Genomic DNA, 15,514 nt, shown 5'->3' with positions numbered 1-15,514 from the left:
TTCTGGGAGGAGAACGACGAGTTCGACGCTGTCGACATCGAGCGCGCGGAACAACCCGAAGTTGGCGCGGCCGCCTCCACGGTCGCCCCTCCGCAGGACGACCTTCCGGCCCCTCTTACGTTAGAGGAGATAGCCGAAGAGCAACGCGTGGATGACTTCTGCCAGACCGTACTGGCACGACAGTCAGAGTCCAGGGACTCTGCGTTCTTCGAGGACCACCACGGGGTGCTCAAACGGAGACACCCCTTCGACCCTGACATCGTGCAGGTCGTGGTGCCACGGACGCTACGGGCTCGGCTTCTCCAGCTCTGCCACACACCAACCATCGCGGGGCACCCGGGCCAGAACCGTATGTACTTCGCGCTCCGTCGCGAGTACTACTGGCCCCATCTCGCTGCAGATGTCGCAGCTACGGTGCGAGGGTGCCGAACATGCGCGATGAACCGTGTTAAGTTGCGGAAACACCTCAACCGCTTGAAGTTGTTTCCGGCAACACGGCCGCTTGAGAGCCTCGCCATCGACATCTTGGGACCGCTACCCAAGACGAAGGCAGGGAAACGGTTCCTTCTCGTAATTACGGACCGTTTCACCAAGCTGACTCAAGTTGTGGCACTGCAGACCGTAACCGCGTACACGGTAGCCGTCGCGTTCTGCGGCGCGTGGGTATTTAAATACGGCGTCCCACGCTCGCTACTGTCGGATAACGGACCGCAGTTTAACGCGAAGTTCTTCCACAGCACGTGCCGTGTCCTGGGGGTGACGAACTTGTACACTTCGGCGTACCACCCCCAGACGAACGGGCAAGTCGAGCGATACAACCGGACGATCGCTTCGATGTTACGGAATTACGTCGGCGAACATCAGGACGACTGGGACGTGTACGTGGGGCCGCTCACGTACGCGTACAACTCCCACGTACATCGTACGACGAGTACCACGCCCTTCGAGCTCGTCCTCAGCCGACCCCCGCCGGAGTTCTCTCTACGTAGAGCCGACGGTGACGCGCCCCCGTCCGATAGGGGCAACGCGCGCGCTGAGTTCCTCAAGACGTTGGACGACACGATCCAGAAGGCGTACGGGAGCCTGCGCCGGACGCAGGCTCGGTACAAGCGCGACTTCGATAAGCGCGTCAGACGGCTCAACGCACGTATCAAGCCAGGTAATTACGTCTACCTGAACCCCACCGATGGGGCAAAGACGTCTAACAAACTCGCGTCGCCCGCCGTTGGGCCATAACAGGTACTCGCCAACGACCGGCGAACCATCACGATCGATCGTGATGGTGTTACCGAGCGCGTCTCCGCAGACCGCTGCGTGTACGCCCCACCACCGACGGGCGCGGCGCGGGCGAGCACGACAACCCCAAGTGACCTTGCCGACAAGGTCACCAAGGGCACGCAGTACGCGGTCGAACGACTACTCCGGCATCGAGCCTTGGAGGACGGAACTACGGAGTTCCTCATCAAGTGGGCGGATTACGACACGCCCACCTGGACCGCGCGGACTCACGTCCCGGAGGAGTTGGTGTCTCGTTACGCCCAACGCCTCCGGAGACGCACCGGCAGAGACCTCGTCTCAGACGCGAACGCGGACGCTCGCGCTTAAGGAGGGGGCTCTCCACCGCTCTGCTCCGTTGCAATTAAAGGCGGCCCCTCGCGGTATGACAGAAACCTTAAGAACGGAAGGACAGGTGTCTCGAGAGGCACTAGCGAACTCGCGAGGATGCGAAGACGTCGAGGCGCACCGGCGGTCAAGCCATCCGACAGCCGCCGCCGGCAAGAGGGAGGAGGACAGACAGTACGTACGGCAAAATAGCACACCCGCCGAACCGCCGGCAAGGTGCGGGATGCCCTGGTCTCACCAGGGCCGTCAACCCGCAGGCGAGCCGGTACACCCGACTAAAGACCGGATCATCGTCCGGTCACTGTGCGCAGTGTACGAAGAGACGTGCGACACATGCAGACGGAGGTTATGCAGCATAGGGCCGCATTCGGTGGAGCGCGCCACAAGACAGTTGCCAAAGGGGGATCGGGCAAGAGCAACCCGATCGGAGGGTCAGTGTTATACCCCCACGGACTCGAGACACCTCGAAACAGCCACCGACGCGTGCCTCATGCTACGGAAAATGACGAAAAGAGGAGAACGTTACACGTGAGCGGCGCTTGGCGATGCACAACACGCGCCAACCCCGCTTGCGCCGTCACCAAATCACCGCCTCCCCCAGCCTGCGAAATTAGCAAAAAATAATTAAGGGGAGGAAATTACACTGGCACGTGCCTTGCGCGCATGGGCACGGTAGCACCTCCACCGACGACCGGTAACAAGGTGAACGACGCCGCCCCATGGGTACACACGTCCGCCCCCGGTCCGAATACCGGACGGACACCGCAGCACCATACGCGCGCGCTCTTGCCCCGAGTGGCGAGGGACGCGCGACAGGTAAAGACCTCCGTTCGGCACTGCGCCCTCGCCCCCGACTGGCGAGGGGCGCGGGGCCTCAGACATACCCCGCCGCGCACGCCCTCGCCGCCGACGGCGAGAGGCCTCAAGAAGGACAAACGGCGCACGCGCAGTTCCCCCGCCACCGATGGAGGACGTCGCACAAAGAAAAATAAGTACGTCCACGCCCTCGCCCCGATGGCAAGGCGCGTGCGCGGGCAAGAAGCCGGCGCACCGCAGCGCGAAGGCCTCGCGCCGCGCCCTCGCCACCGAGGCGAGGGCCGGCAAATATAAGGAACGTCGCTGCGCGTCGTCTCGCGCCGCGCCCTCGCCACCGAGGCGAGGGCCGGCAAATATAAGGAACGTCGCTGCGCGTCGTCTCGCGCCACGCCCTCGCCACCGAGGCGAGGGCCGGCAAATATAAGGAACGTCGCTGCGCGTCGTCTCGCGCCACGCCCTCGCCACCGAGGCGAGGGCCGGCAAATATAAGGAACGTCGCTGCGCGTCGTCTCGCGCCGCACCCTCGCCATCGGCGGCGAGGGCCGGCAACCATAAGGAACGTTGCTGTGCGTCGTCTCGCCGGTGACGGCGAGAGGCCTCAAGAAGGACGACTGTCGCGCGCGCCCTCGCCCCGAACGGCGAGGGACGCGCGAGACGAAGACAATGCGCTGTGCTCCGCCCCGGACGATGAAGGGGCGGGACGTGAAGACAGACGTTCGCTGCGCCTCGCGCCCTCGCCCCGAATGGCGAGGGACGTGATAGATAAGAGCGTTCGTTGTGCGCTAAGCCCTCGCCACCGAGGCGAGAGTCCTCAAGGAGAATATGAGTTTGCGCGCGCCCCTGCCCTCGCTACTGGATGGCGAACAGGGACGAGGGGCACGCGATCTGCCATCGCCCCTTCCTCCTCCGCTTTGAGGAAAGCACGGGCGAGCGTGCTGTGTCACGCCGATGACAAAGGGGAATTAGAAGCAACGAACAGACTCGAAGAAACGCGTCACGATGGAAGCAATGTTTACTGTGTCGTCCTCGACGACGTAAGGGAAGAAGGGCACCGCGCGGTTGACGACCAGACCGCGCGGTCAGCGACTCGCATTGTTCGAGGGTCCGCGAGACCCCGAAGCATGTTTATCCGGGGGACAATACCCCGGATGCCGAGGTGTCTCGGTGTCCAGTTCGGCGAGGCTAGGCATGAAGACATGCGGCGTGCCCTCCCCGGACGCCCAGCTTCGGGGAGGGGGAGGACCGGGCTCATAATCAGCGTACGGATCGCGCCTGACGGGAGGGACCAGAGCGTTAGTAGGAGCGCCACCCGCCGGCAAGGGTACCGACTGAACCGAACGCAGACGGTCGCGTTCGCGTCGATAGCGCTCGCGTTCGTGCAGGACTCGCTCGTAGACGACCGCCTGGCGTTCGGACGCCTCGCGTATAGCGGCCACCTCCTGGGTCACCCGTTGAAGTTCTGTGGAGCGCGCCGCCAGGTCGTCACGAAGACCGCGCGCTTCGTCACTCCGAGCCAGAAACCAGTCCGCAAGGGTGCCCACCAGCTCGCCTACCGTCCAGGTCCGCTGGCTGGCGACCCCCAAGGCCCGTACTACCTTGGGAACGGTCACCAGCTCCCCTCGGGGGAGCACGAGGTCGCGTACAAAGTGCGCCGGCGGCGTGGCCTGCGCCACCTCGTCAAGAGGCGGGACGGGGAGGATGGCCCCTGTAGAGGCAAGGCCCCCTGTCCCGGGGCGACCGACCCCTGACATCGTACGGTAGGGGTTCAGGTTGAGACCAGCGGGGTCCACGCACGCGGCGTCGAGGTCCCGGTAGCGCTTTCGCCGGTTCCGCCGACTCTCGGAGCCGACGCCTCCCCTCTTCCCCGTGTTGCCGACAACCAAGGGGACAGGAACGGAGCGAGCGACGAAGGCATCCGACGCCGGTTCGTATGTGACGAAGGAAGCCCGGGCCCCGGTGGTATAGTCCATCCACGGGTGATGGTTCCGCGAGCTGATCTCGCCAGCACGGACCATGAGGCCCACGGCCTGGGCGAACGTCCAGGGGACGTGGGAGGACCCGTGCTCTGTCGAATGGAGGACGGCATCAGGAAGGCCGGACACGACGCGTCCTACGAACGTGACCGTAGAGTCCGCCTGAATGAAGACTCGCTTGTTCATGTGCGCCTCGGCCATGAACGCGCAGCACACGGACCAAGCCCACTCGCGCTCATAATTATACGCGAGCCGCGAGTGGGCTGGGTGCTGCGGGTTGGCACATGCAATCCCGAAATGCTTCAAGACCGGAGGCAGAAGCGGGTGCACTCCGAGCGAGGGAAAGCTCTCCCTCACGTCGACAGGGAGAGCGGGGAAGTCTTCCGGAGACAGGCCGGACGCGAAGGCAGACGTCGTAACAACACGACCGTCCGCCTCGTTCTCCCGCCGATAGGCGGACCAATCGTGGTGGGCGAATCCCACACCGTGGAGACGCATCAAGGAGCACGAAGACTTCTGCAGAGCCACCCGGGGCTTAGTGAACGCATAGGGGCGGGGCGACACGTACAGCCCCGCCACCTCCGGTAACACGAACCGCCGGGGGTCGACCTGTCTTGCGTTAGACAGGAACGATCCCATCCGGTCGACGAAGAGGACCTCCGCGACACTGTACGCGAAGGTACGATCTCCGATCAGCTCGTCCGGCAGCTGGTACCCGGAGCCGCCTCCTTCGCCCATCAACCGGTGTAGAACGGACGACGCCTCCTGCACACCACCGGCTTCGTGAACCTTGAACACGCGGGCTAGGTCGGAACGAAGCCACGTGCAGGAAGAAAGTTCCTCGACGGTTACCCCCGAGCGGCCGCGGCGGCGCCAGGGGTACCGTAGCTCGCTGATGGGGAGCGGTGGGACTTCGAACGACGGTACCCCTAGCCACCGAGTGGCAGAGGGCGACTCCCCCTCTCCATTGACGATAGAGGGAAGGGGATCACGGGGTGGAGGACCGAAGGACGGGCCATCCATCTTGCGGGCCGCCCCCGACGCGAGGGGAGCGGCCGAGCCGCACCGGGCGGCAGAGAGAGCGGAAGGCGGGATGTCGGCTGCTGGGACGGAAGGGGTAGCCGGGCGAAACGAAAGGACCGGCTTGGATGGCCCCTCACCGGGGGCCACCAGTTCCAAAGACACGGTCGTGGACCGCGAGCGGGACTTCTGGAAACCCGGCGGAGGGAGCGGACCCGCTTGGGCCAGGACGACGCCACCCTCACGCCGTCCGGATGACGCACTTGGGAGTCCGAGCCCGCTCGAAGGCGGGGTCCCGACGGCCACCGCCTCCGCCATAGTTGGCTTCACGACGCCCGGGGGTGACTGCGGGAGAGGAATAGACCGCGGGTCGGCCATGCTGACACGGGCGGTGACGCGAGAGGGGACGACCAAATGGCGCTGTCAAGGACGAAGTGGGACAGTGCGCAAAGGGGGGGGGAAATTCGTATACCAGGTCGGATCTGCTCGCGGTTCAGGGAGTGGGACGGACAGGTTCTGCAAGCCTCAGGAGTAAACGCGGACGTTCACTCTTGAGGGGGGGGTGATGTGGTATAACCCCAAACGCAAATTAGATTAGGATTGGATCAGGGACAGTAAGGCAACGAGCCTTACAGCCATGCGCGCACACACGTGTCCTCCACGTGTACGGGACGCGTACTACACGTGGACTGTCAGCCCCGCCGGCTGACAGCGCTACAGTGTCGGTAGACCGGCACTACTGTAGAGTTATGATAGACTACGATGTACATTAAATATGAGCGGACCGCCGGCGGTGGAGGACGACAAGCACGGACTTGTCAAGGATCCTCCACCTTGGTCCGCCCGCTTACTTTTAGGTACTTCCGTCCGTTTTACCTAGGAGTAGCACCGCGCGCGGGTTGAGGACGCGCGTAGCACGCCCACGAGCCGGCTCCGCCTCCGCCCGTCGGTACTGGATCGTCACCCAGTACCGCTCCGGGGCGTCGAGGCGTAGAACCGCTCGCGCGTGCGCGCGTCCTCCCCGATCCCGCTCTACCACCGCTACCTCGAGCCCGTGCTCGGTACCGTGGGTGGGCCGTGCTTCTGTCTTCCCGCCGATCGGGGTCTTTCCGAACTGTCAGTACTCACCCCCCCTCGTCGTTGGGGGTGATTATACTACAGAGGGGAATGGTGGTTTCGGAGAGTGGGTGCAGGGCTGTTTATATTGCAACTAAGAAATGGGAAGGGCCAGCCCGCCGTGTTGGAAGGGATCTCGAGGCCTGCCTGTATAGAGAGAGCTGCTCTGGCCGCATAGCGGCCATGATTCACAACAATACGAAGCTATTCAATTCACGCAGCTTTACCATTGTCCCCCACAGTCGGTTCCGCGTTGAGGGTTCTCTGCAGTCAATTAAGGAAGACCAGGTTCTGTATGACTCAGAAAAGAGAGGCAGGACTGGTGCATGCAGCACAGCGTCGCCTATGGAAGATTCCGCTTCCCAGAGTTTATCAGCCACCCAAGTTGTGGACCAAGCATTACAACGGGTATCCGCGCTCACCTTTCATCAGTCGGAGGACCCCATCTGGTTCCTTTTGCGCGCGTTCCGTTTCACGTCCCGGACGGGACACTCATTTATTGCCGCTGTGACACGGGACTTCGAGAGGAATTTGGGTGCGATGGCCTGGAAGCTGCGGGGTACAACTATTGGTAGGGGTTCCAACCCAATGCCCGCTGAGTACGACTCCTGTTTAGAGCTACTTCGGGTCAGGTGGGAGCGCATTTGCATTTTATTTGGGATGGTTCTGCGCTCGGTTCCTCAGCCATCACAAAGGCGTGACTTGGCGGCAAGAATTGCTCGCTATTCAAGAACTAGAGTCAACGCCTTCACTCGCAACGACCTTCAACAGATGTTGCAAGTGTTTGGAAGGGGCGTGGCAGGCTCACCTGCAAAAGTTGTATTGCTGACTGCCATTTTTCAGCTCAAGGCAGACCTTCAGGCAGGTGCTGTAGACCTGGACACTGCGGAAAATGTACCAATGTCAGTGGAGTCACGCCTCGAGGATTCGGCAACGCAGCTTCTTCAAACCCTACGCGAAGCCTCCCTTCATGCCTGGGTGATGAAGCCACTGGTTTCTACCGCAGGGATGAAGGAGGGGTCGAGAAATGAGGTCGAGGTTCTCAGGGGAATTCCTGGGTTCCTATCGGACCAGAAAGGGGCATATTGTCGCGAACGGGCTGTGTTTGATGGAGTGGTTTACGCGTTTTCTGGTGTGAGGAAGCTTTCGGTCCAACACATTCGTACAGTAGGCTTGATTGAAAGCAAGAGCAGTAAGATGATAGCGGATAGTCCAGACGCTATCATAGCGTGCACGGATGAACTGGAACAATCATTTGTTTGTGCCGCAGAAATCAAAACAATGACTTCACTTCGAACAGTTAACGAGGCCACTAACACACGGGAAAAATACGGACCGTTTGTTATGTTGTCAAACGTCGGCTCGTGCGGCACATCTGACGAATTATTCAGGACCTTGGTGCCATCGTCACCTTACAGAGTACAGTGTATGCACCATGCAGCTACTTTGGGCCTGAGACACATTTTATATGTTGTTGGTACAAGTTGAAACGTTACCCATGGTCGTATTATCTACGCTTGTCTCATAGAATTTTCGGAGAGCATACGCCACACCTACACGCATGCTTTAGACAGCATTAGTTGCGTGGGATTCGAGTGGGTGGGGGGAGAAACGAAGTATATTCCAAAAGAATATGATGGTCTACTAAAGCAGTCCCATGCTTCAGACATCAACAGTCTTTCGTCGTACTACAGTCTTAGTAATGGCATCCGTCGCCTTATACGCTCCAGAGGGAGCCCTCTACCCCCAGCAAGAATGATCCGCCTGACGCCGGCGGTTTATTGGAATTACCTTAAAGGAGGCGTTGATGTAATATCAAGATACATGAAGACGTTAACCCGCTCAAACATTTCGGAAAACCCTGTGACGAGCATAATAGCTCGTCTATTGGTGATGCAGGTTAACAATGCTGCGATATGCTTTCGTTTAAATATGGCTAGAGAGCAAGGGAAATTACCTTCTGTAAGAGAAAGTACTGGTAACAAAGGATACTCTCAATGCAGACATCGTGTTACTGAATGCGAAACCTTTGGAAAGTTTGCTAGGCTCCTTGCCAAAGATTGGACAGCATGGCGCAAGTTGAACATACAGGAAAGAGGAGCAACAAACCCATCCGCGAATCGTGTCACTCCTCTTTTTGCTAGGGGGGCAGCTGAGAGATATAATGTCGGCCAAAACAAGGAGAAAAGGCTAGATAGTTCTTTGAGGCACAGTCGGGTGGTTGGGCAGGCAACGTACTGTGTTTTATGTAGTTGGACAATTAGGGGAGTGCGGAATGGAAAGCCGGTCTCTAAACGCAAAGGCTCAAAACAGGTTCAGTGGTGCAATGTTTGTCGCCAAGCTATCTGCAAGAATTGCTGGAATTCATGGCATAGCGCAAACAAACTGAAGCGTGGTGCCCCTAGCCATGAAGATGTTGAAGCTTTCAATGACTCTCTAAGAACAAAGAGGCGTAGAGCGAGGCATAATTAATCATAAATCGTGCAAGCCCAACGAGAATTGTATCATGCATGGGCGTTCAGCGCCAAAACCCCTACTCTGAGCATGAAAAACAGGCTCTACAAAATGTTTGTAGAACCCTCTCGCTGTCCGGGGAGATGTTCTCCGTACACTTTGAGACGTCTACCTCCGAGGGTACATTCTCATTGTGGCGAGGGAGAGTCTCAAAATATTTCACAGAAATATGTCACAAGTCTCAGTGAGAACGTACCATCTCCCGGAGAAGTGTGAGAATTTGGATACTTTTTTGTGAGAAATGTGAGAACTTTGGCCCAGTTCTCACATCGGTCCACCCCCTGTTTTTACAGTAGATTCTAGTTCGAGAAGTACTTAGCTTTTCTATGAATGATCTTGCGTGGTAGAAAGGGGACAGTTGGCCGCTTCCAGAGCACTTTGTTAGGACTCTTAACTCCATCGAGAACTAGAGTTACGGGAAAAAACCCCGATTGGTCCGAACTTTAGAACGTCTACAACCGCGGCACAGGGTTATGTATCACCTCTCCATGTATCTAGATAGTGTACGTGGAGCAGAATTGACTGGAACAAAGAGGGAGAAGACCCAAATGTTGACCGCGGTGACGACCACGTTGCCATGGCTTTGCTTGACAGGGCGCCATCTTGGCATGTAATTCATGTGCTATTCACACGATGCTGTTGCTAGGCATTGAACGTGTACAGCAATGCTATAGTACACCGCCAGTTAGAGGCATGCGGATGGCAGTCTAGAAGTTGGCCCTTGTACCCTTGCGTCGCCTGGCAATGCTGCTGAGGGTTAAGGTTACCAGACACACGGCTGGTGCGTTGTCCGCAGGGCAGGCAGCATCATGCGCAATACATACAGTAGGCCAGCGATGGAGGCGAGGGGTGATTGAACGGCCCTCAGCGGCAGCGGCCTGCGCCTGCGCCTGTGGACGGAGGAATGGAAGTGCATCTGGTGAAAGGCACGGTGTGCTCCCACGGTCTGGGTGCAGAAAAAACGCAAGCATTTGAATCTGGGCTTGGCACTTGCCCCACAATGAAAGTAAAACGGAGGGTTGTGATGACTGCTGTCCGAAACTGAAGGCAGAGAAGATGCATTGCTCAGGTACCGAGAATATCAGTATGTCACTGGATGAATGAATGCCTACATGTAGGGACTGCGCCTTTTTTGACGCGGGAGGTGGGTGATACATGGATATTAATGCGCAGTATTACATCTGAGAACAGTCCGTATCGACATGACAAGGAAAGACGGACGGAGGGATGATGACCAGAGTTATGGACAACACACTCTGACGTGTGAAGTATCACGTAGAAATCTCTGTGTCATACTGTACTAGAGTTCGTTGTCATTCCGTACAGTTGTGAGGCTATTATCCTCCGACCAGCACACAGTTCCGTACTGTAAGACCTTCAGAAGGGAAGCGAGTGTCAGGAGGTTAAACGGTTACCCACAGGACATTGACGAAAATAGCATCCCAACGGCAGGCCCTGAACGACACGTGTTCGGTATTTACTGTATGTACTGTATCCGCGCCTATCTGAACGCCATGGGATTCAGTAACCGCGAAAATATTATGCCATGGAAAGGGGCAGCGAGTTTTGATTGCGTCTGTGCACGTGACATCCCGGGTATGGCTGGACTTGAACGTCCTTCAGGCATACATTGGTGCGTTGAAATTGGTTAAAAAACCCCGGCACGCCCCGGTTTTCTCATCGAGTGTGTGTTGAAGCATGCAGAAAATCGATCTTGCTGCCCCCCAGTCAATCCTCTCCCCTGCGATTGCTGACCCCGCGAAAATCACCCCAAACAGCCACAACCCCCGCGCCACTTTACCTTATCCTTGCGTCCCCGCAACTGACCCACCTTCTCTGCCCCCTGGCACCCTTCTTTCCCTTCCGCAGCCCCCACCCTTTTCCCCCATGGCCTCGCCCTCGTCGCCCTCGTCGCCCTCGGCCTCCATCGGCTCGGCCCCGGACCCGGATCACCCTGACAATGCCCGTCCGCGTTCGCGCTCCTTCTTCCAACGCCGGACCTCCGTCCGCGAGGCCGACGAAGCCGATGCGGGGGGCAAGGGCGCCCGCCTCATTCGCCTCAACGACTTCAAAGCGAATGCCGAGCGCGCTTTCATCTCCAACCAGCTTCGTACCGCAAAGTACACCCCCTTCAACATGATCCCCAAGGCCCTCTACGAACAATTCAAACGCGTCTCCAATTTCTACTTCCTTGTCATTGCCTGTATCTCCTTCATTCCTAACATCTCCCCAAGCACCCCACTTGCAAGCGTCCTCCCCCTTTTCGTCGTTGTCGGCTTCGGTTTTGCGAGAGACATCTTCGAGGACATCAAGCGCGCAAACGATGATCGTCGCCAAAACAGCGAGGAAAGGCTTATCATGGCCCGCGTCCCGGAAAGCATCGAGACGAAGAAGCAGCTCTCCTTGGTCACATCAGAGACTGCCCATACGCTGCAAGCCGCCCATCTGGAGCCTGACTTGCATCGCACTGTCGCTTCAAGAGACATTGCCGTTGGTGACATCGTTCTCGTGCGCAAAGGAGAGGTTTTTCCGTGCGACCTCGTCCTCTTGCATTCCGCTTTAGAAGGCGGTATTGCCTATGTGTCTACAGCAAACTTGGATGGTGAGTCCAATCTAAAGCGCGTCATCGTCGCCTCAGCTACCGCTGAGATCGAACATGCTTCTCAGCTTCCTGCCGTCAATGGCAAGATCAGAGCTCAAAGCCCTTCCACTGCTCTGCACGAGTTTGAAGCCTCCATTGAACTCAGCGGCGAGGGCCCCGTCCCGCTCGGCCCGTCGTCGTTGCTGCTCAGAGGAAGTATCTTGAGAAACACCGAGTACATTTATGGTATTGCTGTGTACACTGGATTTGATACTAAAGTTGCACTAAACATGCGCAACCCCCCAAGCAAAATGGGTTCCGTTGAGCGCAAACTTAACTGGGTCGTCCTTATGTTGTTTATTGCCCTCGCTACCCTCGTCATCACAGGCGCAATTGTCGCTGGAGTCTTACAAAACAGGGATGGTGCCGGCCAGTGGTACATGGGGGAGAATGCTTTGACATCTGGTGGCAAAGTCACCTCCCAAAGCCTGGGCACGTTTCTCATTTTGTTTTCTACCTTTATCCCGGTTTCGCTTTTCGTGACCTTAGAATTTATTCGGGTTCTCCAAGCACTATTCATGTCTGCTGATTTCCGGATGAGAACTGGACGGCAGAAGGTCTTGGCAAGAGCGACCAATCTGAATGAAATGCTCGGCGAGGTCGAGCACGTCCTCAGCGACAAAACGGGCACGCTCACAGAGAACATAATGCGTTACATCGCCTGCTCGGCTGGCGGACAGTTGTACAATATTCTCAAGAAGAAAAGAGCCATGCATCGCGCTGTCAAAGATGGTGTCGAGCCTGTGAAGCAACTTTTGCTAGTAATGGCTCTCTGTCACAGCGTCGTGCCAGAACCCAAGGATGAGACGCAGTCTGACAACTCCTCTGGAGACTCAGGCAGAAAGAAGAGTAAGAAACGCACTAATCCGGATCTGGGGGACAAGACGGCTGTGCTAGATGGAAACAGCTCAGAAGAGGCACTTCCAGAATATCAAGGTCAGAGTCCGGATGAGGTTGCATTAGTTACATCGGCGAGAGAATACGGGATCACTCTTATGACGCGAACCCTTGACACACTCGTTATTGATCGCTTTGGAACGAAAGAAACTTACACGACTTTGGCGGAACTGGAGTTCAATTCAGACCGCAAGAGAATGAGCATGATTCTCAGGTGTCCTGACGGGAAAATTAAAATGTTCACCAAGGGTGCTGATACGATCATGCTGAAGTTGCTAAACAAAGACGCGAACATAGAATTGATTCAGAATCATATTGACGAGTTTGCGAAGGAAGGTCTACGAACACTTGTGTTTGCAATGAAAGATTTGGAGGAGAAGGACTTCCAAACTTGGTTTGAACGGTTCCAAGAGGCGCAAAATTCTTTGGAGGACAGGGAAGGGAAGACTTCAAAGATTAGCGCTGAACTCGAGGAGGATTTGATGTATGTCGCCACGACTGCTGTAGAGGATAAGTTGCAAGACAAAGTGCCCGAGACGATCAAGTTTCTGCGCGAAGCAGGGATTAAACTGTGGGTGTTGACTGGTGACAAGAGAGAAACGGCTGAAAACATTGGATATTCAGCGAACTTGCTTGATAGGAACATGGAAGTGGTGCATATTGCAGGAAGCTCATCCGCGGAGGTGCAAAGACAACTTAATGACACTCTCGACCGTCATGTGTTGGATGCGCAAACTCCACAGCGACGGGCGAGCTTCAGCGCAATAGCTGAGTTGCCTCGTCGGCTGTCCATGCGTCAGAAGAAAAAAGTGGAAGAAAAAGAGCTTGGTGTGATCATTGACGGGGCTTCTCTGCACCACGCGATTGAGGATCATTCAGATGTATTCATGGCGTTGTCCGATCATACGAAGGTTGTGATCTGCTGTCGTGTGACGCCGCTACAGAAGGCACTAGTGGTACGATTAGTGCGGGAAAAGAGAAAAGCGATGACTTTGGCTATTGGAGATGGTGGAAACGACGTGTCGATGATCCAAGAAGCGCACATTGGTGTGGGTATATTTGGAAAGGAAGGAACTCAGGCGGCGCGAACGGCAGATTATGCGATGGGTGAATTTAAACATCTACTGAGACTGACTGCGGTGCATGGGCACTATTCTGGAGTGCGTACTGCGGGAATGATCAACTTGAGTTTTTACAAGAATATTTTCTTTACAATGACACAGGTGTTCTTCCAGGCTTTCTGCTTTGTTTCCGGAACGACGTTCAACAACCAATGGATTTCATCTGGGTTCAACGTTGTAGTGACATCAGCTTCTCCCTTCCTGTACGGGATTTTCGAGAGAGATTTGGACGAGGAAACTATTCTGCGATTCCCGTCGGTGTACGCGACGAACCGGGACAAGCAGCTGTTTTCGATTCGAACGGTGCTCGAGTACACGATGCTGTACGGTCTGTGGCATGCAGTGATTGTATTTTTCGGGGTGTACTTGATCTTTGGATACTTGTCGATTGGATTCCGAGATGGACTTGACAGCGGAATGGTGTTGACAGGGTTTGTGAACTCGACGCTAGCGATGTTGATGGTACTGTTCAAGATACTGTTGGACTCTCACACGCTCAACTGGATTGTGTTGTTGCTGATGGTGCTTTCTGTGGGTGTGTACATACTGGTGATCCCGCTGGCGATCAACGTTGCAAAGGACTACTCGCTGGAAGGGCAACTTGAAATGCTGTTTTCTTCGCCCTTAATGTACCTGACGGTGTTTGTGATTGTAGTGGCGTCATTCTTCTTGGACTTTGTGGTGCTGACGGCGCGGCAGCTTTTGTTCCCCAACATTGTTGATCGACTGCGGTGTTGGGAACAGGACGAACGGCGCCTGTCCAAGGCGTCGAAAGAATCATAGCGGGGCGCTACACAGAAGAGTGGGACTACGGTACGGTGCAGGTGTGTACTGTTGTGTGTACAGTACAAGAAGAATTTTCGTGGTGTTGATGTACGGTGCAGTGTACGGGTACGGCTCAAGACGATGTGACGAGACACATTGTCACACACTGAGCCCACACAGAGAGGAGCGGATAGGTTACCGAAGGGGAAAGCGGGAGGTAGCCGCAGGGTCCGTAGTGGGTGGTGGCGGGGAGTGGTGGCGGTAATTGTCGGTTGTCGAATCAACGGAATTTCTCCGCTCCGATACAACCAACCGTACACTTCCACGTGGAACTTTTGCCGATATGATACCAAGTGCATGTTGCATTTCTGATATCGCTTGGCGTTAGAATCCGCTTTAGCACCCTTGTCCCCTTGTCCCAACCTTCTTTAATAATCTCCAATTCAGCCCCTTACCCCTCAAACCATACTGCACTCTGCAGACAGATCTAGTAACGGGGCGTAAATGAAAGCGAATACGTGTGTCTAGAGTTTCATCAAGTACGCTGAGTGAAGGAGTGCATGGAGTAATCTTGTCATGCACATAGTTTGAAATAAAGGCACCAGTTCCCGACGGTGCACGTAAGAGAGTCATAGCTCCTGCTTGTGACAACTGTATGGGAAAGACCTGAGACATAGATGCAATAGAGGCCGCTAGAGAGGTTGTTCAATAAGCCCAGCACTATGAAAAGTTCACATGAAAGCCGATGTAAGAGCCGAAGGTTTCCATTATTCGTCACGCTTTGGTCACTTCTGATATTGTACTGGTGATGGAAATATTGGATCTTGGTACGTTGCTATTTCGTGATGAAGGCGTCAGAGCCGTGAGGGGCGCCAAGAAGAACCGTGCCGTCAGGAGAGACATTGAACCCGGATATTACTATACCAAGACAGTCATTCCCGACGTTATCCCGGATGGTCGATATGTCCTGGGATGGGTTTGGTATGGGGGCACAGGAGGGCCGGTCACCAAGGGGGGAGACAGTCAAG

The 15,514-nt window shown here is 56.3% G+C and overlaps 3 protein-coding genes; all 3 read left to right on the top strand.

Moving 5' to 3' along the window:
• Window positions 1-10,760: 10,760 nt before the first annotated feature.
• CHC_T00003209001 (hypothetical protein) lies at window positions 10,761-14,504 on the top strand. The gene has a single exon (XM_005714622.1). It carries the CDS (start codon window positions 10,761-10,763, stop codon window positions 14,502-14,504), a length of 3,744 nt encoding a protein of 1,247 aa, XP_005714679.1.
• Window positions 14,505-14,592: 88 nt separating this feature from the next.
• CHC_T00003208001 (hypothetical protein) lies at window positions 14,593-14,940 on the top strand. XM_005714621.1 is given in 2 exon segments: window positions 14,593-14,751; window positions 14,752-14,940. 1 exon segment carries the CDS (start codon window positions 14,593-14,595, stop codon window positions 14,749-14,751), a length of 159 nt encoding a protein of 52 aa, XP_005714678.1. The 3' UTR covers window positions 14,752-14,940.
• Window positions 14,941-15,439: 499 nt separating this feature from the next.
• Window positions 15,440-15,514, top strand: part of CHC_T00003207001 (hypothetical protein) — a 660-nt gene continuing 585 nt past the window's right edge. Inside the window, exon 1 of the mRNA XM_005714620.1 lies at window positions 15,440-15,514. This exon is cut by the window's right edge and continues 585 nt beyond it. Within this exon, the coding sequence (XP_005714677.1) occupies window positions 15,440-15,514 (75 nt within the window).

This window comes from Chondrus crispus, genomic scaffold, assembly GCF_000350225.1.
Source record: "Chondrus crispus Stackhouse genomic scaffold, scaffold_18, whole genome shotgun sequence".
NCBI lineage: Eukaryota > Rhodophyta > Florideophyceae > Gigartinales > Gigartinaceae > Chondrus > Chondrus crispus.
Note: the sequence above shows the minus strand (reverse complement) of the source record. Positions and strands in the feature narration are given on the sequence as shown.